General features: G+C 50.3%; 4 protein-coding genes across 4 annotated transcripts; 2 read left to right on the top strand and 2 right to left on the bottom strand.

Moving 5' to 3' along the window:
* Window positions 1-274: 274 nt before the first annotated feature.
* On the bottom strand, window positions 275-427 carry DACRYDRAFT_60221 (uncharacterized protein; the record flags this gene model as incomplete). The annotated part of the gene is made up of 1 exon (XM_040775620.1): window positions 275-427. The coding sequence occupies one exon, from the start codon at window positions 425-427 to the stop codon at window positions 275-277; it is 153 nt and encodes a 50-aa protein (XP_040623505.1).
* A 5,670-nt stretch (window positions 428-6,097) lies between these two features.
* Window positions 6,098-9,145, top strand: DACRYDRAFT_102855 (uncharacterized protein; the record flags this gene model as incomplete). Its single annotated transcript, XM_040767678.1, has 2 exons — window positions 6,098-8,643; window positions 8,702-9,145. 2 exons carry the CDS (start codon window positions 6,098-6,100, stop codon window positions 8,859-8,861), a joined length of 2,706 nt encoding a protein of 901 aa, XP_040623504.1. The 3' UTR covers window positions 8,862-9,145.
* Window positions 9,146-9,526: 381 nt separating this feature from the next.
* On the bottom strand, window positions 9,527-9,820 carry DACRYDRAFT_60276 (uncharacterized protein; the record flags this gene model as incomplete). The annotated part of the gene is made up of 2 exons (XM_040775623.1): window positions 9,527-9,588; window positions 9,652-9,820. 2 exons carry the CDS (start codon window positions 9,818-9,820, stop codon window positions 9,527-9,529), a joined length of 231 nt encoding a protein of 76 aa, XP_040623503.1.
* A 2,060-nt stretch (window positions 9,821-11,880) lies between these two features.
* On the top strand, window positions 11,881-21,550 carry DACRYDRAFT_120031 (uncharacterized protein; the record flags this gene model as incomplete). Its single annotated transcript, XM_040770921.1, has 10 exons — window positions 11,881-12,122; window positions 12,174-14,682; window positions 14,739-15,553; window positions 15,608-18,664; window positions 18,712-19,114; window positions 19,168-20,307; window positions 20,360-20,577; window positions 20,627-20,948; window positions 20,997-21,187; window positions 21,241-21,550. 10 exons carry the CDS (start codon window positions 11,881-11,883, stop codon window positions 21,548-21,550), a joined length of 9,207 nt encoding a protein of 3,068 aa, XP_040623502.1.
* Window positions 21,551-21,797: the final 247 nt, after the last annotated feature.

Below are 21,797 nucleotides of genomic sequence, written 5' to 3'. Positions count from 1 at the left end.
AAGAGTGTCAAGTATTTATGGGGTGTGGAAGGTGGGAATGAAGATGACCAGCCCTGGATGGCTGCTTTGTGACAGCCAGCCTCATGTTGGACAGCCCTCTTCATCCCATCATGTGGTTGACACATGGGTACTGTCAGCCTCCCAAGGTAGTAGTTCATATTGATGCAAGCCCTTCCAGCCTTGCAAATTCATTTCAAAGATCAGAAGGAGGGTTCTTGTACATCATCTTGTCTGAGAATGGGCACAAGATTGCCAAACCAGACAGTGTTTGCAATCACAACAGCATGACATACAAGCTCTGTGGGGATCTGCACCCACAAAGATTGACAATTGCATGATCAAGTGATTGGCCCTGGCATTTGTAATTGGTGTACAAATATGCGGGCAGAAGGGGAAGTGTGAGTCTGCTTATTGTGTGCAATAGCATATTTCCATTGGCACAGGACATGTACTTGAAGCTTTGTTGAACAGGTTGGATGCACACAATGTTGGAACCTAATCTGACATGTGCAAAATCACCAGCCGGCATTTGTACCATGACTGCTGTAGCATAGCGCTGATTGCACTCATCAACTGTATATCATATCCCAGTAATGACACCTGCAGCTCCATTCACTAGAGTTTTTGATAGGGCCAAATTTTCTGTAATCATGACATGAACACCTTTGAACAGAGGCATGAAACACAGAGCATCTTCTGTTCAATTTGATGGAAGCATCCATAGCACATCTTGTACTGCACCCCTGAGAGTGTCATTCTTTATGAAATCTTGCGCAAAGTACACATGACATTGTGTATTCAAACAATGAGCATGTTGTACAGCAAGGCAAAAGTTAATTGCATCATGCATTGTTTTGGTGGTGATGATAACTGGTGCATCATTGAACAGTGGCAAATCTGGACTGTTGGTCTCACACAACATTTCCAAACATCTGGCATGGAGTACATCATAGTCTGATTTGCTGTACCAAACTTCTTCTTGTGGAACTGGGGAAGGTATGGGTGACTTTCCATCCCATGCACATCCCATTCAAATGCGGAACAACAGGCCTGCCCAAGCAATATCTTGATTTTGGCATGCATTCCATTGCAGGATGACTTCTTTCACCTGCTTCCAGTACCAGGTGCCTAGTAGCACATCTTAACCCTTGTTTGATTGGCTTGTTTGTGGCATGATCTGATGGAGTAGTTGGTGGCTGTAAAGCAGAGCTGCTCCAAATGGTTTCAGTTGCCCAAAGTCACCAGTGAATATAACATTGATACCACCAAATGGTGCATTGTCTGGTGCCTTTTTCCCAATCCGGATCTGGTCAGATATCTGGCACATAAATTATGCAGAGATCATGGAGACTTCATCAATGATCAACCATGACACCATGTGCCAGATTTCTTCCAGGTAGCCAACATTTTCCTTTGTTCTGAGCTTCTTTGGCAATCCCATTAAGGAGTGGATTGTATACCCTCCAATGACAACAGCTGATGCACCTGTTGGTGCACTGAGCAACAAGGAATGCCAGAGCTCCAATGAGGTGAATAGCATTTCAATGCTCTTGATGACATGACATTTCCCTGTTCCTGCACCACTGCTGATGTACAGAAACAGCTGCTGTGACCAAGTGCCAGACAGATGATTGGCAATGATCCTCATGGCTCTCCTCTGTTTGTTGTTTCCCAATAAATTCTGTTTTTCTTCAACCAAGTGCAGGATATCATATATGTTGACGTGGGTGGATTGTCAAGTGTGATGATACGGATCACTTGGTGCAGTTACATGTCTGATGTCATATGTTGTGTTGATAGTAGAATGTTGATACACAAAGGTTGTCATGTGAGATACACAATTCTTCTTCCATGCAACTAGATCATCTGCAAACCTTTTCAGAATAATGTCATCTTGCACCATGTGGGGATGAGTGTTGGCACAATTGCACAAGGTAATCACCAGTTTCAGTGTGAAACTCAGATGCTGGATTAGTTGTGCTGTCCACTCTCATTCGACAGTTTGCATTGATCTTCTGTTCACCCCTGTGCAAGTTCTTCCAACAGGTCATAGAATGAACATGCCAGTTGTTATGAATAACAGTATCTTGAACATGCTGCATGAACACCATGTGCTTGATGCCATGAAGAGAGGTTATAACTGGACCTTGACTCATATGAGGATCCACCACATCTTTGCTCAATGCAGGAGGCAGTAGAGGGCCATCAACCTCAGTAACAATGGTACTTTGCCCAGGAAGCTTGCTGTGAATCAATATCTCCAGCCAATCCAGCATGGACTGCCTGAACACAGGATCATCCAAACCATGCTGGCACAAAGTTGCTGGGTTTGGATTTCCCTCTATCCAAACAAGCATATGGCAGTGAAGTGTTCCCCAACCCTGCGCTTCTATCATGCAATACCAGCCAGTGCATGTGCCGAAAAGTCCGGGTCCCCAGTTCAGGCACAAGATAACATCTCAGAAACAAACCATGGTTTGATGGAAAATGCAAGCAGCAACAGCAGGATGTTCCACAACCTTCATTGCTTGGAGGAAGCAAGTTTCCCTCAAAGTGCCTGCACAGATGTTGTTCACAAGTGCAGGGTCACCCAGCGCCAATTGAAAGACATAGTTATTGATGTCATTTGGGGTGATTGTAATGTAAAATGCAGGAGAACCCAGCTCATACACAAGAGCTCGTATTTCACTTCTTCTGCCCTTCTTATAAGTGTTGCTGCCAGGTACACTTGTCTGCAACATTTGAACCTGGTGCAGGATTTGTAAAGCATGAGTTTCCATAGCCAACTTTGGTTTTGACCTCGGATTTGACTGTAGGCAATGAGTGAGGGTTCGGAGTACATGAGCATCCATGTATCTCAAATCACTTAAAATATCTTCATGGTGTTGGCTGGAAATTCAAAAATGAACAAGGCAAATCGCTTCTCTGTGTTGTAGAATGTTGTGAAACACAAACATAAACACAGGATCATGTTTGAATTGACCATGTGCCAGGCGCAACAAATGGCTCAGCTGAGCTGACATTGAAACCAGTTTCTGGCACTGAGGATCATTGAAACCTCTGAGCCCAAAGGGATCCAAGTGAGGGAACATCCATCTCAACGTGTATTCATTCTTCAAATCATGCACTGGTTGATTGCTCCTTCTAGACATCAGGAAACTACCTCCATTGTCCAAACAATGCACCAGTGCTTCAGCCTTCATCATGTTGTATGCTGAGCTGGATCTGTCCATTATGCAGAAGCCAGATGATTTGACAAGAAAATCCATGGCACCAATAGTAGTGCCATCAAAAACATTCCATCTGGACATGTCCGACTCTGATGCTACTTGTGCATCATTGTGCTGCACATGTTTGATATGAAACCCAGGAAATGTAACGTCATCCTGATCTTCAGGAAGAGAGCCAAATAGTGCGCAAAAGTGTTCATGAGAGAAAATGGCATGAACCGGAAAGTCAGGAGTGATACAGGTGTATGCCTTGTTGTTCTGCAGGAGGAAACAGATGATTGTGCACACGATGGACCCATTTGCTTTCAAAGGTCCCAGTGTCCGGATGACATTGGGAGTGGGCACTTGTTGCCCCACAAAGATGACAACAAAACTATTGTGAACTGCATCCAGAGAAGGAGGCAACATATTGTCCAGAGTTGCAATGTCTTGTGGGAGAACAATGGTGTTTCCTCAAGAGTAACGCTGCACACCACTGACCCCTGAATGGTACAGCTGGCTGTCTGGGTTATCTGTATAGTGAAAACAAATTTTGGATGCTGTACATCAACAAACTAGGTGCCAGTCAACAAAAGTTGCATGGGAGAATGTGTCTTGAACATTGATGGGAACATGTTCATATGCATAATAAAAACCATCACAGAGTGCAAGTGACAGCATACTGCCCTGAGCCAGGCAAGAGGCACATGTTGGACACAGAAGGATATCACTGCAAAATTTGGCCAGGTAGGACAAAGCAGATGGGTCAAGGATTGCTTTGTGGTAGTGATAGAAATTATAACCAGATGGGCGGAGATGTGCAGGAAGGCAAGGATTGCACAATATGTTGAAATACACTGATTCAATGTGCACGGAGCACAATGTTTTCTTTTTGAATCCTTCACCACAACAACCACATGTGTGTCTCAGCAAAGCTTCAGGGGACATGGCATCTTGATATTTCACAAATGATTTTCTCCACAAGAGATCTGTCATAAGCAGGCAGAAAGTCTGCTGTTCAATTGTCCGATGGGTCTAGTGAGGCAAAGTGCCTTCTTCAATGTGATTGATGCATGGCATCATCTTTGTTCTGAATGCCTTGACCCAACACAGTGAACACAACCTTGTGGCCAACACCATCATATGGACATGCTGATCTTAATGAGAATCACCAGTATAACATGGAGGGAACATTGCATGCATGGTGATGTATATGCAATTTCACCTTTTCTTTTGTGACTTGTGGTAGTGTGGGTGCTTTCAAGGTGACACAGATCTGGCACAATTGTTCAAGAGAAAAAAAATCAAATGACTGCAACATGTCATCCACGGATGCAACAGCTTGAATGTCTGATATGTCAATAACTGGCAGTTGGGAAACCAATACAGACTTGAACATATAAGTCCTGTTCAGCTCATGGAAGCTAACAGACTCTTGCGCAAAATCTAGAGTATTGTTAACCACATATAAAAAACAAGCCATGGGACATACACCTGGGTATACCTGTTTGTTTTTATGAACTAGCTCCATTCAGCCACTGACAGCAAGTGAACAGGTGCAAGGAGAACTTGTCAGCCCAGTGCAGACAGCATTCTGCCATCCATGAACAATACATTTGCATTTCCAAGACAGACATAGGATCAGCCTCCCTTGCATGCAGCCTGGAAAGCCATCCACCCAGTGCAGAATGGGGAGGATGACATGCTTGAGATAAGCCATCCATGAGAAATCCAGTCACATTTCCAAGATGGGCAAAGAATCAGCCTCCCAAGCATGCAGCCTGTGAAGCCATCCACCCAGTGCAGGATGGGGAGGATGACATACTTGTGAAAAGCCATCCATGAATGAACCAGTCACATTTCCAACACAGGCAAAGGATCAGTCTCCCAATGTGTGCAGTCTGCAAGGCTCACCACCCAGCGCAAGATAGGTACAATAGATTCTTACATGAAACAAATGAAACACAGCAGCAGTACTGAAGCAGATCAAACACACAAGGTCATGAAGCATCATTGTTAGCATTAAATAGTGAACTTCATGGGCACCCTGATGTCAGTATGTGATGTTCATGGCAACTCCACGAGATGACCAAGAAATGATGACCAATGGATGCACATGACCGTGTCCATAAAAGGAAACAAAATGCAGACGAATTTTCCCTACAAAGACCTGAGCCACATGTGTGGCCCAGGGATTTTAGACCCTGAGAAGGCTTTGGAAGGTCAACAACATCAACTTTGATAACAGGGTCTTGCACGCTTCTTTAGTCTTCTTCCTTCATGTCAATACGACGACAACTGGGACAACGGTCATTCATATTTATTTCTTCAATGTCGGTTGTCAAGACAGGAATTGGCTAGAGATACCTGCCGCACTTGAGATAGCCCAACGAACAGCACGTCATCTCGCTGCATGAAACTTTAATTGTCCATTCCGGGGGCAATCCTGACCTGATCGCTGCTCGCCGTCTCAGCCTCAAATGTGACATCTCCCTACTTGTTGACCGCAACATTCCTGCCTCACTATGCACTCGCACTGTCACAAGGGAAATCCTTCGGCAGACTGCGCATCTACCCTCTAGCTGGCGTCTTCTCAAGGCTAGCGCTCTCTTCCACTCCCCCTCCTTCCGACTCGACGCCGTGTGCTCGTTGCTCACCGCACGCGTTCCTCAGCACCAGCGACGTCGAGTTCGTTCTAATACCTTCATTGCGCTACACTGTCAGCTCGCCAGCAAGTCATTCTTTACAGACGCCTCTTGGGGTGTCATACACTCTTTCAACCAACCTCAGTCTCAGCCTTCAACTCCTAATCATACGACAACTCCCAGCGCTCTAATTTCTACACTACCACACGAACACTATCAACGAACGAAACGTGGCTAGAAACAATGTCAAGCATCGCCATACCGCTCGCCTCGCAGTTGCCGTTGATCGCCCGCCCGGGCACGCCCTATTCGTTCACTTTCGCCCAAGGCTCGTTCGGCGGAGACGCAAACGGTATCTCATATGTCGCTGCAAACCTCCCAGGATGGGCAACGTTCGACGGGTCCACGCTCACAATATCCGGAACACCTTCGTCCTCCGATGTAGCAGCAACAAGCGTGAGGTTGAGTGCCACATCTAACGGACAGACTTCGGAGGATAGCTTCACCTTACTCGTCAGCGATGCACCAGCCCCGAGCGTCGGTACAGCACTGAGCGCTCAGTTCTCCGTCTCGAGCATTCAGAATTCGCGCTCAATTTCCTCCGCATATGCGCTCTCGTCCTCCTTCCCTTTGCCAGGCGTTCGCGTTCCGCCCTCCTGGTCTTTTTCCATCGGCTTGGAGCCAACCTCCTTCACGTCTCCTACTGGATCATCCCTGTTCTACTCCGCGCTCCAGACTTCTGGTGCCCCATTGCCCAACTGGCTCCAGTTTTATAACACATCATTCGTGTTTGACGGACTGACGCCGGGGACGGATGGGCTCACTTACCCTTACGAGTTGGACGTAGACCTCATCGCGAGTGATGTCTGGGGCTTCAGCGCCATCAGGGAGACATTCAGGATCGTGCTATCATCTTGGGACCTGGAGATGCCGCAATACGGAGGTGTGAACCTTACCATGGGTGAGAAAGCAAGCGTGCCTCTGCAGCAGGCGCTTGGGCAAGTCATGCTACTGAATGGCGTGCCCATCGGAGAAGGCAACATCTCCTCCATCGCGCTGCTCGACCAGGCTGCTGGTGGCGCTGTTCCATCATGGATGTCTATCTCCGGTTCATCGGGAACCATCTCAGGCACTCCCCCCACCGGTTCCTCCCCCTCGACAATTCAGATCCCACTCAACATCACTTCAACACTCCCTACATCGTCTCTCCTCACAAACCTCACGATTTCTCTTTTCCCCTCCTATTTCTCCGACGCTGCTTCCCTTCCCGCCATCGTGGGTACCGAAGACAGTCCTCTATCCTATCCGCTCGGCGCTTGGCTCTCTAATGCCTCCGTCCCTGATGTGCAGTTGAGCGCGGCATTCAGCCCTGCATCTATGTCTAACTGGCTCTCGCTCTCCGCCTCGGGCATCCCGACTCTCTCCGGCACCCCTCCACGCAACCTGGACTATGCTGAGGGGAACATCACACTTACCGCGCTGTCTCCGTTCTCGAACACGACCTCGCACACGACGGTCTCCCTCCTCATCGCTCCAGCTTCGACGAACGGTGGTCTCTCTACAGGGTCCGACATGTCTGGCGGGATCTCCACAGGTGCAAGGATAGCTCTCATCGTGCTCGGTGTCATCGCCAGCGTGCTCCTCCTTTTCCTCTGCTTCTTTTGCTTCCTCCGCCGCACCCAACAAGGGCAACGCGTACGCAAGTCCCTCATCGGCAAGGCCTATGTTATCGATACCTCTAGTCATGGGTCCCCCAACACGGAGGAGGACGAAGAGAAATCAGTCGGGTTCCTCAGTCCCAAGGTAGGGGTGGACGAGGTAGGCACCCTCTCGGATGAGCTCCCCACCCAGCCGTACGTTCCCCACCCCAAGCAACTGCCTCCACCCAGCCCGATGCCAAGGTCTGGCTCTAACCGCTCCATATCCCCGCCTCCGTCCGCGATCACCGCTGAAGGACCGCAGAGCAACCGCAAGGAAGCCGGGGCGTGGTGGGCTCGCTTAGGGTCAGGCACCTTTTCCTCTCGTACCTCGTCCATCAAGAAATGGCAAATCTCCAAGCCAATCGCACGCATCTCAAGGCACATATCTGGCAGTGTAACACCTCATCCCGGTATGGGTGTACCTGCGGGTAGGGGGATCCTTATTCGTGTACCGGACGCACCCCCTCGCGCCCTCATCGCGGGCGAAGAACAGCAGAGTGTGCGCTTCGTACCCCAGCAGCGGCCAGATGGCTTGCCCGGTGACGATAGTTGGACACCTCCGCCATCGCTGGCCGTTCCTGGCTCAGGAAGTATCGCCTATGGCTATGAAGGGTATGGGTATCCCAGTCCCCCATCTCAACAGCCGACCATGGTAGATGGGACTGCGCGCCCGGTTGCAACAAACAACCCCTTCATGCACGCACGCGATAGCAACCCCTTCCGACGCGAATCCTTTTCTGGGTTCGCTCCGACGGTCGCTACTACCGTCTCTGGGTCTGGGTCGGGTAGTGCAGCCTCGGGCGGGTTTTCATCTGAGGGGTTCAGCAGCGAGAGCTACGCGGGGATAGGGCAGAGCGGGAGCGTGGAGAGCGAACAGCCTGTTAGAAGGAAGGACTTCGCACCTCCCACTAATGAGAGGGCTATAGGACGGGTAGAGGAGGGCGAGGAAGAGGAAGACACCGAGATAGAAGGTGAAGAGGAGGCTGTCATCAGCAAAGCGGCGATCGTCAGTGGGGGAACACCCAAGCGACCCAGGCTGGTCGACTTCACGAGTGAAAGGAGGAGCGACGAAGTGCACAACCTGAACCGGTACGTCGCACTCTCCCCTTCTCTTTCCTAGAGCATCGGCTGACGGGTGATACAAAAGGCTTGATTCACTCAAGGCTGTTGCGCTACTTTCACCCGACCTTGGCCACGAAGGGTTCCACTATGTCAACTCTGCGTCCATCCCTGCTGGCCCAGCTGGGTCGACACCTATGGTAGGATCGGCAATCATCTTTGATGGTAGTGCCAGCAATCGCCCATAGCCTGGTCGTGCCGTGTCTGTTTGACTCTCCTTCGCGGCTCTGAGAATCGAGCAGACATTCTGACTTGCCCATTTTCGTTTATCACTTTCTTCTGTTCTGCTGGCACCAGGCTAGTCTCACATATCATATTCCCATCCACCGATGTAACGCCCACCACAAAACTCCACACTATTAATGTATTTATAGTTCTTCCTCCGTCTTAGTTGTACACCTGACTCATCTTCTAACCTGTCCCTGCCCGCTACCACCATGCTGTACTGACTGACCCTTGGTACAGGCAAACTCGCGCCAAAATCCTTAGTTGTAATGACAATTCACACGCATTCATCACCTTGATTCCATGGGCCTTCCCCAGTTTGGCTTCCCAGGGAAACTGTGACAGGTCCACCTTTCGTCGGAAACCTGTATGGATGACAAAACCCACAAGAAATGACATTGAAACGGTGTTGACCACCTTTAAGCGCCTGTCTGCCTCGCCATCTTGTACACCAGTTATTGGACCACTGCCTATTCGTCCTCGCCATTCCCGATCTACTAACAATCCCTCGACATCCGGGATCACTGTGAGAAAAGCCGAAGCAAGGCATGGGCGGTCGTATAGTGCAGGTGAAAAGACGGTAGGGGATACATTGTAGAGCTGAGATGAACTAGCTGAGGGGGGGAAATCATGATTTCCAGATGAGGATGGCGAGCGAGCGTATGTAGAAGTAGATAAAGTGCTTTGTCTCTGCCATGCATGTTAGTGATTCTGCGCCGAAAGGATATCTTGAACGCAAGAAGGGAGGCGCACCATGCGTAACGTAGCTCCCATAGTTCTTCCCAACAACAACATGCCACGTCGGCTGGTACCGTCTGTCAAACTCGCGCTTGATGTATGCGGCAACGTCCTTTTCGATGTTGAACTTTTCGAGTGCCTTGCTCGCAATCTCGATCGCCTCGGCTTGCATCTCCTCGCTCATGTCGACGTTTTTGATCGTCGCTTTGGGTTCGGAGGTAGGGGAGGTCGCCGCTGCTCCCGGTGCGTCCTCGGAGAGGTGGGTGGAAGAGTCTTTTTCGGACATCTGGGGTGGTGGGACGAAAATAGAGGGCAGGAGGGGGCAACGGCAAGGGCAAGAAAGCGAGTTGGGGGAGACGAACGCGGGAGACCCGGAGGGCGGGAGAGGAAAGAAGCGGGGAGAAGGGATCAGCAAGTGGCGTCACATCCAACCACGCGAAGAGAACGCACCACGCGATCTGGATCTTGGTAGGGTTGGTGGTCAGAGAGAAGGGAGATGTCGTACGCGTAGTCCCGTAGGAGACGGGGAAGTGTTGTTGGTGGTGGGGGGCCGGAGGATGCGGTGGTGGTGGTGAGAGAGGGAGAAGAGGGGGAGCCTGGATGGGAAGCCGTGGCTGGAATATGAGTTGTATTTCCGTCCGAGTAAGAATAGACGCACGTCAGCTATATGCCGACCGCGATAAACAGTTGGGAGAGAAAGAGGAGCAGAAGGCGCTCAACACTGGTGTTTATACACAACGGCCAAGGGGTGCCACACAACGCTGGGGGATGTCAGGGTGCCGTGTGGTTCGGTGGGAGAAGGGTCGCAGGAAAAGGGGGGATAAATTCAAAGGAAATACGGCTAGTTGGCTGGGTGGGGAATATGTATGTAACGGTTGAATGGGGAATGCCGCAACGAAGAGTTATTTATCGTTGTTATTAACAATGGAAAATATATGACGAACATCACCACACACAACTTATTACCTGTTTGGGATTTCAATATTGGGGCGGCTCTGGCACCTTCCAGGCACACCCAGTTCGGCCACGCCGCACACGCAATTCCAAGCTTCTCTTCGCTCCCTTTGGGGCAATCAACATGATGATTGTCACGTGCCCTCACCCTTCGTGCACAGTCACTCGCTAGTTCGTCGGGGAAAAGAGCAAATAAAGCAGCCTTGAGAATTTGTCACCCCGCGTGATACACACACGCGTTGGCAATGCACGTTCCTCCTGAGCCAGGGTGACTCTTAATGTCTCGTTTTCGACCGCCAAGGGAGCAGAGGGCGCACGGCGAGCCCTAACAAGGGGGCGGCGGCCGCTCAGAGCCGTTTGAGACATGGCCGTTCGGCACTTCGGACTGCATTGGGAGAGCATATGCATGATAATTACGTGGGCTTTTTGGCTACTGCGGATCCGGACCCGATATGATATGCGGGCGCTGGCTGCGAGAGTCGAGTTTTGTTGGGCATCTTGTGACTCGTAGAACGCGTTTTACAAAATGATGACCGATAAAACATGATCGTAGTGCAATACTTATATAGCCAATGCACACCGGAGTGGAATTCGACCGTCCTGCTTTGGTGTAGAGATCCCGAGCCTGGCCGATGGGCAGCACATGCACCTCATCTCAGCGAACGCCATGTACTCGCAATGGGCTCCCGGAGCGCATGGGCTCGGAGTGGCTCCTCGTGCGACTAGGACGGCGGCATGTGCTCTTGCGCTCAGAGACGGAGAAAGAAGAGAGGTGCCATAGGGCTGCGGTTTCGAGAATAGGGAAGGTGGGGAGTTCATTGTTTAGGCGAGTAATTCGAAAGAAGCAAACTGCTTACGCGTGGGTTCTAAATGTGCTCTTTCAAGTGGAGACATTGACAAGAAGGGCATTCTCTGTCGCGTGTGCTTGAATACGATGTTGATGAGGTCCAATCTTTCGCTGATAAGAATCGCAAGCCGCAAGATGAAATCAACTCGTTGGTTCACGCAGCCCAACGAGAAGTAAGTCATAAGACTCTGGTTGCTTCTCATCCGTATAAGTAGGAGAGTGCACCTTGTTACACAGATGGTCAAGTCCAGAGAAGAACAACAGGCCCGCGGTGTTCCGTGACTTGTTACAACGCTTCCAAAAGTGCCACCGGATTATGTAATCCCATGCAGTTGGGACGCGCTTAATGGTCACATCGCGTCCCACACAAATATACCCAACAACCTCGATTCTCTTAGAGGGAGGCGGCAGCCCGAATCTAACCATTTAAAGGAGAACAAAATATGTCATTCGGTCTGCACGTCCTTTCCAAAGGGCGTGTGACCGAGCGACATGCCGAGCTGCAAACCGTGCGCGACTATTTCGAGCGCCTACCAGCTGGCAGCGCTTACGGCGACAAACCGGACGACTATCTATTTCTATACCAGTCTCTTTTTGCTTGCATAAGGCAAGATGCACAGGTGTGGGAGAAAAAACCCACTCCTGTAGCTGAGAGGAGGCTTGAAGACGCTGGTGGTGTGCTCAGGTGCGTATATGCTCCCTTGTTGCATGATCGACACTAACCCCGGTGTGGCAGGCTAGTGGTGGAGAAAACAATCCACCACGTAGACCGCAAAACGTTTAATGCACTACGGAATCACATACTTCAATCCTCTGTGTACCGGAAAGCGCTCGTCCCCCCGCTAGCGCTTAACTATGCCAAGATGCTCGACATGGCGCTTGCGTACGGCCCTCACCTCGACCATCTCACACCGAGCGACTGGGTCTCTGCAGTTTTCAGGTGCTTTGATGTGCTCCTTGGGAGACGGCTTGGGAATGAGACGCCGTTGGATGAGGACTTTGGGGAGCCAGACGAGGAAGCGAGTGATATGGAACCGTCTGGGATGGATACGATTACCAGTCCCAGCACTTCCGGTATCACGTCTAGGAAAAGACCATATAAGGAAGATACTTCCTCCTCCCCGGTCGTCACCCGCTCGCGCCGTACTCACCGGCTCATCCCCATGACGCTCGTACAACGGGAATACGCATCCGTCCTCAAATGTCTATTCAGCACCTCTCGCCTACACCTGCTAGACAAGGCGATCCTCAAAGAACATCGCGATCCAGAGCGCGAAGAAGAAGGATACGATACTATGAAGCGACTACAGCGGGCCGTGTTGCGCGCCTTCGTGACTTTCTTTGAGATCTTCCCCGGGGAGACTTCCGGTACCGAAGACGTCTTATGCGCGATGAACAAGGCGCTCGTTGATCTCGAGATGAACGCGATGGAACTGGTGATCAAGTTCGGAATCGATATCCTGCTTTTGCTGATGGATATTTGGGGGATCAAAAATCCGTCGGCGAAGGAACAGCTCATCATCACCGCCCGCCTATTGTTACCATTCGTTTCACATCCGTCTGTCAACAGCCTCATCTCTTATGATCTTGTATCAAGGCTGCGGCGGCGACTAGAAGAGGAAGCGGATCCCAGGGGCGGCCTTGAACCCCTCACCCTTGATAGTCTGCGATTGCAGCTCTCCGACCCCAAAGACTCTGTCAGGGAAGAAGCTCCCTTCTGCAAAACCGCGTTTCGGAACGGTCATGGCCTCACAAAGGAGCAAGTTGTTACTTGGTCTGCTATGGAAGTGCATGCTGATTGCTTACGCAAATTGCATGAATATTCCGAGGTGTCCTTTGCCGGAAAGGATGGAGAGCGCGAGAGCAAGCGCCAGCGAAGAGAGCATCCTGTCAAGATGTTCCTGTCTGGGTTCGACTCCGCCCAAGAATCGGAACACGCCCGCGTATTCCGAATACAACTGTTCTTGTTTTTCATCGAACAGGCATGGATCTCGTTGCACGAAGAACTCCAAATTCAAATCCACGCGCAAATGATGCAACTTGTTTCAGATCCCCAGGCACTAGTCCGGGCATGGGCGACTATATGCCTTGCAGCTATTGCTCTCCAGCCTGTCACAGGAGAAGCTCAGCTCGATTGGTCGACCACGTGGTCCCTTGCCATCCGTCGAATATCCACTACCACTACTTGTCGCTCTGCCTCTCATCTTCTATACGCCATCCTCAAATCATCCTTACTCGACCAGCAGCGCATATTAACCGAAATCGGCGACTTTAGTAAAGAACTTGCTGTTCAAGGCCCGACGTTTCCATATGACTCTGTCTGCGCTTTCCTCTGTGAATGCCTGCGGATTGCCAGGCAAGATGCCACTCTGTATCGGTTGCAGATTGAGGACAAGATTTTGGCCTGGCTCGAGAAGACATGGAGAATGGTGGAGGGTTCGGCGAATGGATTCACGCATGCCAAACTCGAGGGGCAGACTGTCGCTGATGCGTTAGCCCTCTTTGCGGCTATCTGTCAACTGCCAAAAGCGGTGCCCCTCAATGTGCGAATATTACCGCCAGATTGTCGGACAACGGAGAGGCTTCTCGAGGAGCGAAAATATAGCGCGGAACGCGATTTTTTGCTTCACACAACATTACCAATACCAGGAGGGACCTTGGACGAGGAGAGTTCGACACAAGACGTGTCTAGGCAACCCCACGCTGATGCAGGCTCCCAAGATCCAAGCGATTCGCCCGACGACTTAGTCTACGCCAACATGCGCCAACGCAGCTGTTCAACGTTCCTTCAAAATTCGCTCCATCATCTGCTAGAAGAATGGTCTGCGCTCAAAGACCCTGTGTTGACGGCCACAGGAAAGCAGCTGCGCCGCATGGCCGATATGGTGACACTTTCCTTAGCTTGGGAAGCACTGCTCACCCTCAATGGAGTCCGATTCACTCGAAATGTCATTCAGTCCGCAGCATCAGTGCTGGATGTATTGGCTTCCGTCATTATAGCACGCGCTGAAGGCAAATCATTGAGAGGGCAGAATCACGCTCTCCTTTTTCTGGGCTTAGAACCACTTGCTGGCACCGAATCGTACTCAACCAACTTGAAAAAGGACGTTTTCTTACGACCCGGATCGAAATCCGGAATCCGTCGAGATGTTTTGAGAGGCATCACTCGTCAATGCGGCAATCAGCAAGAAAAGCAAACGAAGGAGCGAATGCGTCTACAAGGGACTATCTGGCGTATGGCCGATGTGAGTCAATGCACACATTGCTTTTCCATCTGGCCTTCACGAACGAGCTATTCCAGTTACAGGACGCTTCCGGAAGCTTGCTCAAGGCGTTTCGGGCCTATCTTTCCCAGGAAGTGGATAGCACTATCAACAGAACGGGTCCAAGTTTGGACGATGGGTGGGCAATTGGCCAACATCTAGCTCGCCAACAAGCGCAAGCGAATGCTGCGACAGCCTCGCACACTTTGGCACAAGATGTATGTGCGGAGATAGGCCTTACGTTCCATCTTCAACTCCCTGCATTCCGCCTGCACTTGGCGTGCGCTGATCTGGACAAAACAATACTCGGCCTTGTCGTTTCAGACATCGGGAATGAATCCTTCCTTCTCGCTCCCCATATATTCCGAAGAATCCAATGCAAAGAACTACACATTTCGGTCGAAGATGCGAGCACTATCCTTAATGCCCTTCATGAAGCGAGTTTTCGATATTCCTGTGTGCGCACCGAATTGTTTTGGTTGTGTGTCACAGAATATTTGCTTTGTGGCCTGAGCCTATGGGTGACGCAGACAGGACCCGACGTCGACACATTCTTTGAGTTGGCTTGCACATCCGTTCTAGCCTGTGGGAAATACAACTTCCGTGTGCTCCCCCATCCTGTGATGCAATGGCTGCACAGATACATCCATTCAGATGTCATGGAAACCAAGTGGCCCCTGGAGAACGTATCTGCTCGATCTGCCCTGGAAGATTTCGCCACCCATGGGGATTATTGCCTTCGATTTGGTCTCGGCCCTTTCCTGAGTAGCTTGTTCGAGCTACTTGGACACGATGATCAGCCATTGGATTATTACAATGCTATATTTGACAAATTACCTGCGCATACAACGCGGTAAGTGACCTTGTCAACCATGTGGAGCCTCACTGAAGCTTCATTGATGGCTAGGTATGAAGAAATGCTGTCGAGGTCGGTCATTTTGGGCAACATGATGCTTCCCAGCTCCGAAGTCCGGAAAGGGCCGTACTGGGCATTGATATCCACCTGCCTGCAATTTGAGCAATTCACGGAGCATGTACAGAGCATTTTTGTTCTCGTGTCTAGGGTCCTCGGTATGACGTCTCTCACTGATCTATTCCGCCCGTATGCTGGACAATTCGCATACACCGCCTCTAAGATGAGTCATCAAGGGGATAATAACGACATATACGATCTCACCAAGTTATCAAAGTTGTTCGGCTACTCGGATCGACTTGCTCTAGCGTCTGATTGTTTCCTGCTGATGGGCCCGGTGTTTCTTGCCGTAGCAAATGAATCCGATCCACCTGGCGGATACTGTTTTCGTGCGCTGTGCACCTCAGCAAAGATGGAACCGAAAGCAGCAATGAAGGAATGCCTTTCGAAGACTATGGGTTTGAGAATCGCCTTCTTAATGAATCACAACATCACACTGGACGATATCTCCGCCGTTCCCAGTTCAGAGGACATCAATCTGCTGAATGCGGGTCTCTTCGAGTATGCACGGCACTGCGGCCTCAGCCAAGCGGAGACTGCTCGATCGATTTCAGCAGACACAGTGGATATTATTCTCACCATTGTCAGTCTGTTGGTGGACACCGATTTCGACAGTGCTGAGGCGCCGTTCTATCAGCTGCTGAACAACATTGCAGACCTCGCTTCTGGTTTTGACGGGAGTCGAGGTCCTTCTATGGATTCATCAAGTGCGCGCTCTGCATTCCGGGCGTTCGTCATCGATATCAATCAGGACTACGCCATGCATCGACCAATCCTGCCTGCTGTCAGCTCCCTCACCATCTTAAGGTGCCTTCTTTGGCTGAATGCCCAATATGGGGACGTGTTCTCGGCAGCAACTGCCTACCATGTTGTGACAGAGCTGTTCACTTTGGCAACTCGCGCCTCACTGGTCAACGAGCAAGTACGCATTTTACGCGCCATAATGGTGTATGTCTCGCTCTGCACGTCATGCTTTGCGCATCAGTCCGTTCTACGAGCCTTGCTGAGGGGCGCAAGTGCCTTAATCGACCAGCTTGAAATTGGTCGAACGTCCCGCAATTTTCTGAACTGGGGTCTGCGAATCTTGCTTCATGTAAGTCAACCTGAGGAAATACTACCAGAAATTCTATTGCGCGTGGGTCACACCCTAGAACATTCCGAGCTTCAAAACGAACCTTTCGCTAAGAAATTCTTTCACGAGCTCGAGTCATGGATTGTGGCATGGATGTCAGATCTGTATACAAAAAAGGAATTCCGAGACGCAGTGGTGCTCGCAGTGGTGCTGTGGCCGGCCCCTCGAGACGGGATCTTCTCGTTCTGTGACGTTTCGATCCTCAGTGTCCATGATGTGTTGTTCGAAAAACCGAACGTAGACGACAAATTTCCACTCGTCGACTATGTTTCCTCCGCGGCGGAGCCCAGCGATCCAAGTTGTCCGACTCTATCGGCGGCAGGGTTCTGGCAACTGAAAGCATCTTTGCACAACGTGAAGAAACCTGGGATCGAACATTGCCATGGACTGAGTGACCTCTTGCACTCATATGCCTGCCGACTGGAAGCCGTAGAGATGGAAACAAGGCCGGCTCCTATGGAGCTATCCAGACATTTGCGGGAGGTCGCATCACAACGCAGAAGGCTCGGCGAAATTCCATCCAGCGTTTACCTAGTCAGGCGCCTTTGGGAGCTTCTAATGGATACACATCCTGTGAGGAGAGCGACCGCCTATACAACGCTACGGAGGATAATTCCAATGCTTCCAAACGCCGTCAAGACACTATATCGTGGAGCACAAGAGGAAATGGCCCTCATCGAGGCCTATCCGCTGAAGTCATACGTACCATCTCCACGAATGATCGAGGAATTATTAGACCCCGCATGTATCAGTTTGGCAGCTAGCTTCTCGGACTGGATATCGTTTCTTGCCGTGTTTCTGGCAGCTCTCCATGCGCCCGTCGATGCCATATGGGCTCAGGCTATCCCCATTTTGGAGATGTATCCGTCCTTCGCGGAACGAATTCTAGCACCTCTGATTCACGCAATATTACGGCATGAAGCGCTCATCGAGCCCATAGAGCGAAGGACAATCCGCGAAACACTTTCTGCCTACGTCAGAAGTGTGCTCGAGCAACGAACCACGGCGACACAGTGCACGAGCGCCATTATTGATTCTATCGTTTATCTACGGAATTTCGAGATAGATGAAAAGATCGATCCTCTATCTCACGATAAATGGCTTGATGTTGACTACCATCAGTTGTCCCAACGTTCCTCGGCCGTTGGGGCGTACTCGACAGCCTTGATGCTACATGAATTATCGGTTGACCATACCGAAAGTCACGAGCAGAGCTTCGAGGAAGAGGCCATCTTATATGCTGTCTACAGCCATATAGAAGAACCTGACGGCTTTTACGCTATCAAGGCCCAGAACGCACGGGATTCGGTCATACGAAGTGTTGAACATGAAGGAAGATGGGATCTTGCCCTCGGTTACCACGGCTCTGCGAGTCAAAGTCGAACATCAAAACTGAAACTTGGGTCCGACGACGCGACTCTTGGAATTGTGAGATCTCTCCAGTCTCTCGGCTTCGATGCTTTAGCATTGTCGTTTTTGGGATCTTCCGAAGACCAAGGTGCCCCCCCAGATTTGGTTTACGATCTCGCCTGGCGAACAGCACAGTGGGATCTGCCCAATATCACGTCCCCGTGTTCCGTAGCTAGCGCGTCTCTCTATCAGGCACTCCGAGCCGTGCATAGAGAACGGCGATCGGACCATGTGGAAACTATTATCAATCATGCATTCGTTCAAGCGGTCGAACAGCTGAAGTTAATTCCCGATGATGATATGGTATCTCTCACGAAAACATGTACGGCACTCATATGCCTGCGTGAAGTGTATCGTTGGCAACAGCCTACGATCCTGAGCTCCCTCAAATCCGAAGCGGTTGGAAGCAGTGAGTGGGAAGAGTTCCTTCGGATACCTGAAAATATGGAGTGAGTCGGCAGTCCTCCCATGATGGCTTGTCTTACCGTTTATGTAGATTCTCTGTCACTGAACGCTTGATCGCGACACGGGTTTCCCTTCTACGAGCAATTGACTCTGAAAACAATACGGATCAGATTGGAGATGTTCCGTCTGATTTCTCTCGCAGACTGCACAACATTGAGAGAGATTGTTTGCTCAACTTGGCGAAAGCAGCTCGCGCTGTAGGAAATGTCCAGGTTGCATTAAATTCTGTCACTCAGGCTCAAAACCTCGATTCTTCATGCTTATCCCTGTCAGCATCCAAGGAGTTTGCTTACGTTTTGTGGGATCAGGGTGAGAAAAAGTCCGCAATCGACGCCATGTCGCGCCTGCTTCACGCCCAATTGAGGCAGCAAAAGGATAACGTGCGCTCTTCGGGTCCAGACTTAGCCACCATCGCATCTCTGCAAGCTCACTTGGTAGGTGTTGTTTCTCCGGCCCCACTCTTAGCTAACTTCCCGATTTTGCTTAGGGCTGGTGGACGGCCGAAGCGGGTCTTGATGAAGGCAAAAACATCAACGATCAGTACTTTCAGCCTGCAATCAATCTGCTTCAGAAAGCGTCCGTGCCCGTCAGTGAAGATCATGCGACCGTTTTCTATCACTACGCGTTGTTTGCAGATGATCAATATCGGACAATCGGAACCCGGGATATCGGTCGCTATGAGCTCTACATCCGACGCAAACAGCAAGAACTGGGATGGTTTGAGGCTCAAGGATACGATGCCGCTCTCCGTCGCGTTCAAGAGGCTCGTGCTGCAAAAGTGAAACCGAAGACGAACGACTATAATCTTGTCCATAAGTATCGGGCTCACAGGGATCGCGCATACACCCTACTCAAACGGGACGAGGCCCGTCATGAAGAACTAATTCTTGCTGGGAATCTCTTCTTGCGGAAGGCCATGGAAATGTTTTCAAAAGTGCTACGCTTCTCGGACAAATTCGATGAGAGCGCAGCCGTTCGGCTACTCGCACGCTGGTTCAGTCATTTCAAGGACGACAGCCTAAATGATTCCGTTTCCACTGATCTTGATCAAGTTCCCTCGCACAAATTTGTGTTCCTGGTACATCAACTATCAGCACGAATGGAGAGGACGCATGTGCTCTCTAGTGGTCAGAGGAATCTCCAATCTCTCATGTTGCGCATCTGCAAAGAGCATCCATTTCACAGCTTATATCAGGTCTTTGCCCTAGGAGGTTTGAAGCGATCGAGGTTATCTACAGCTGTATTAGACGAAGGATCTCAACAAGGTCGTGCTGACGCCGCAGCATTCATCCACCATACGCTCGCGGTCGACAATGTCGCTGGGCGAAAGATAAAGCACATGTTCGAAGCTTGCGATGCGTACCTTGAGTGGGCAAATTATCCGATGAAGGCCCAAAAGCCGGAACAGAACAAGAAGCACGCCATGCCATCTCGCCTGCGTCTTCTTCGATTGGTGAACTGCGATGTACCTGTCGCCACATCTCACACCCCGATAGACAAAACCATGCAATATAACGACATAGTCACGATTCGGAACTATGAGCCGACTTTCAGGGTTGCCGGAGGGAACAACTGTCCCAAGATTAACGAATGTAATGGGTCTGATGGTCGTTCGTATAAGCAACTAGTAAGTGCTCTACTTGCACGTGACTTTGTGCTGCTAAATACTCGGAACACAGTTCAAGGGTGAAGGCGGTGATGATCTGCGTCAGGACGCTGTTATGGAACAAGTATTTGAATTGGTCAATCATTTGCTGCAACATGATTTGCACACGCGAAAACGCCGGCTGCAGATGAGGACATACCGCGTCATTCCCTTGGCGTCGCAAGCAGGCATGCTCGAGTTCGTCGAGAGCACAAGCCCACTCGGTTCATGGCTCCAAGTGGCACATAGCAAGTATGTTCAGCAGTCATGTCTTCATGCAATTGGGGTTAAATGATTTCAGATATTACAGAAACGAGTCGTCCACCGCCAAGATACGAGAAAGATTACCTCAGCCTGAAGCTCAAACACCACCTGATCGCAAATACAAAATCTTCCAAGATATATGCAAGCATGTTCGTCCCGTCATGCGACATTACTTTACAGAAAAGAGAAAAGTGCCCGCGGCCTGGTTCGCGATGCGGTTGCGATATGCACGAAGTGTCGCGGTAAGCTCCATCGTCGGCCACATCCTAGGTTTGGGAGATCGGCATCTTTCTAACATCTTGATCGATAACAACACGGGAGAAGTGGTTCATATTGACCTAGGTATTGCCTTTGACCAGGTTCGTCGATGTTCGTTTGCTCCGCATCATGCGCTGATGTTTCCATAGGGAACTTTACTTCCAATTCCGGAGACGGTACCGTTTCGCCTGACGCGCGACATTGTTGACGGATTAGGCACATCTGGGACGGATGGCGTATTCCAACGTTGTGCCGAAAATACGCTGCGAGTTTTGAGAGAACAGTCTGATCATATCAAGACTGTTCTCGAAGTATTCCGTTATGACCCTCTTCATTCATGGTGGGTCGCTATTCAAAGAAAATGTCAGCAACCCGACACTGACTTCGGCGCAGGACCGCAAGCCCATTTCAGATTGCAAAGGCGCAAGCCACGGAAGTTACTACCACTAGCAGTGGCCTCCCTCCGTCCACTGCTGGAAGCGAGTTCCCACCCCCCACAGCCCTGTCAAGCCGACCAACTGAAGCAGACGTCACTGAAGAACTCAATATGGAGAGCGATATGGCACAAGAAAACGCCGATCGAGCTCTGAAATCCGTTGCCGACAAGCTGGACAAGAGCCTGAGCGTCGAGTATACCGTCAACAGATTGATAAATGAAGCACGAGATCCATGGAATCTTTCACAAATCTATTCAGGTGAATAAGTTTTGTTGGCCACAATGGGCGCGACAACTGATTTTTCGGGCTCTGACAGGATGGCTCCCATGGTATTAGTACACTTATATCCCTAACACGACGATTCCCCTCCGAATAGCATTTAATACTGCATTGTCATTATTATATAATATTCTAGTACTGGTTACGAGGATTGTAAAATGCGACGTTACTGCAGACCCCAACTGAGGGTCTCCCAATCGCAATCTGCTGGCAAACGCTTCTGCTGCTTGAATT

Source organism: Dacryopinax primogenitus (assembly GCF_000292625.1).
Source record: "Dacryopinax primogenitus strain DJM-731 SS1 chromosome Unknown DACRYscaffold_29, whole genome shotgun sequence".
In the NCBI taxonomy this organism is placed as follows: domain Eukaryota; kingdom Fungi; phylum Basidiomycota; class Dacrymycetes; order Dacrymycetales; family Dacrymycetaceae; genus Dacryopinax; species Dacryopinax primogenitus.
Note: the sequence above shows the minus strand (reverse complement) of the source record. Positions and strands in the feature narration are given on the sequence as shown.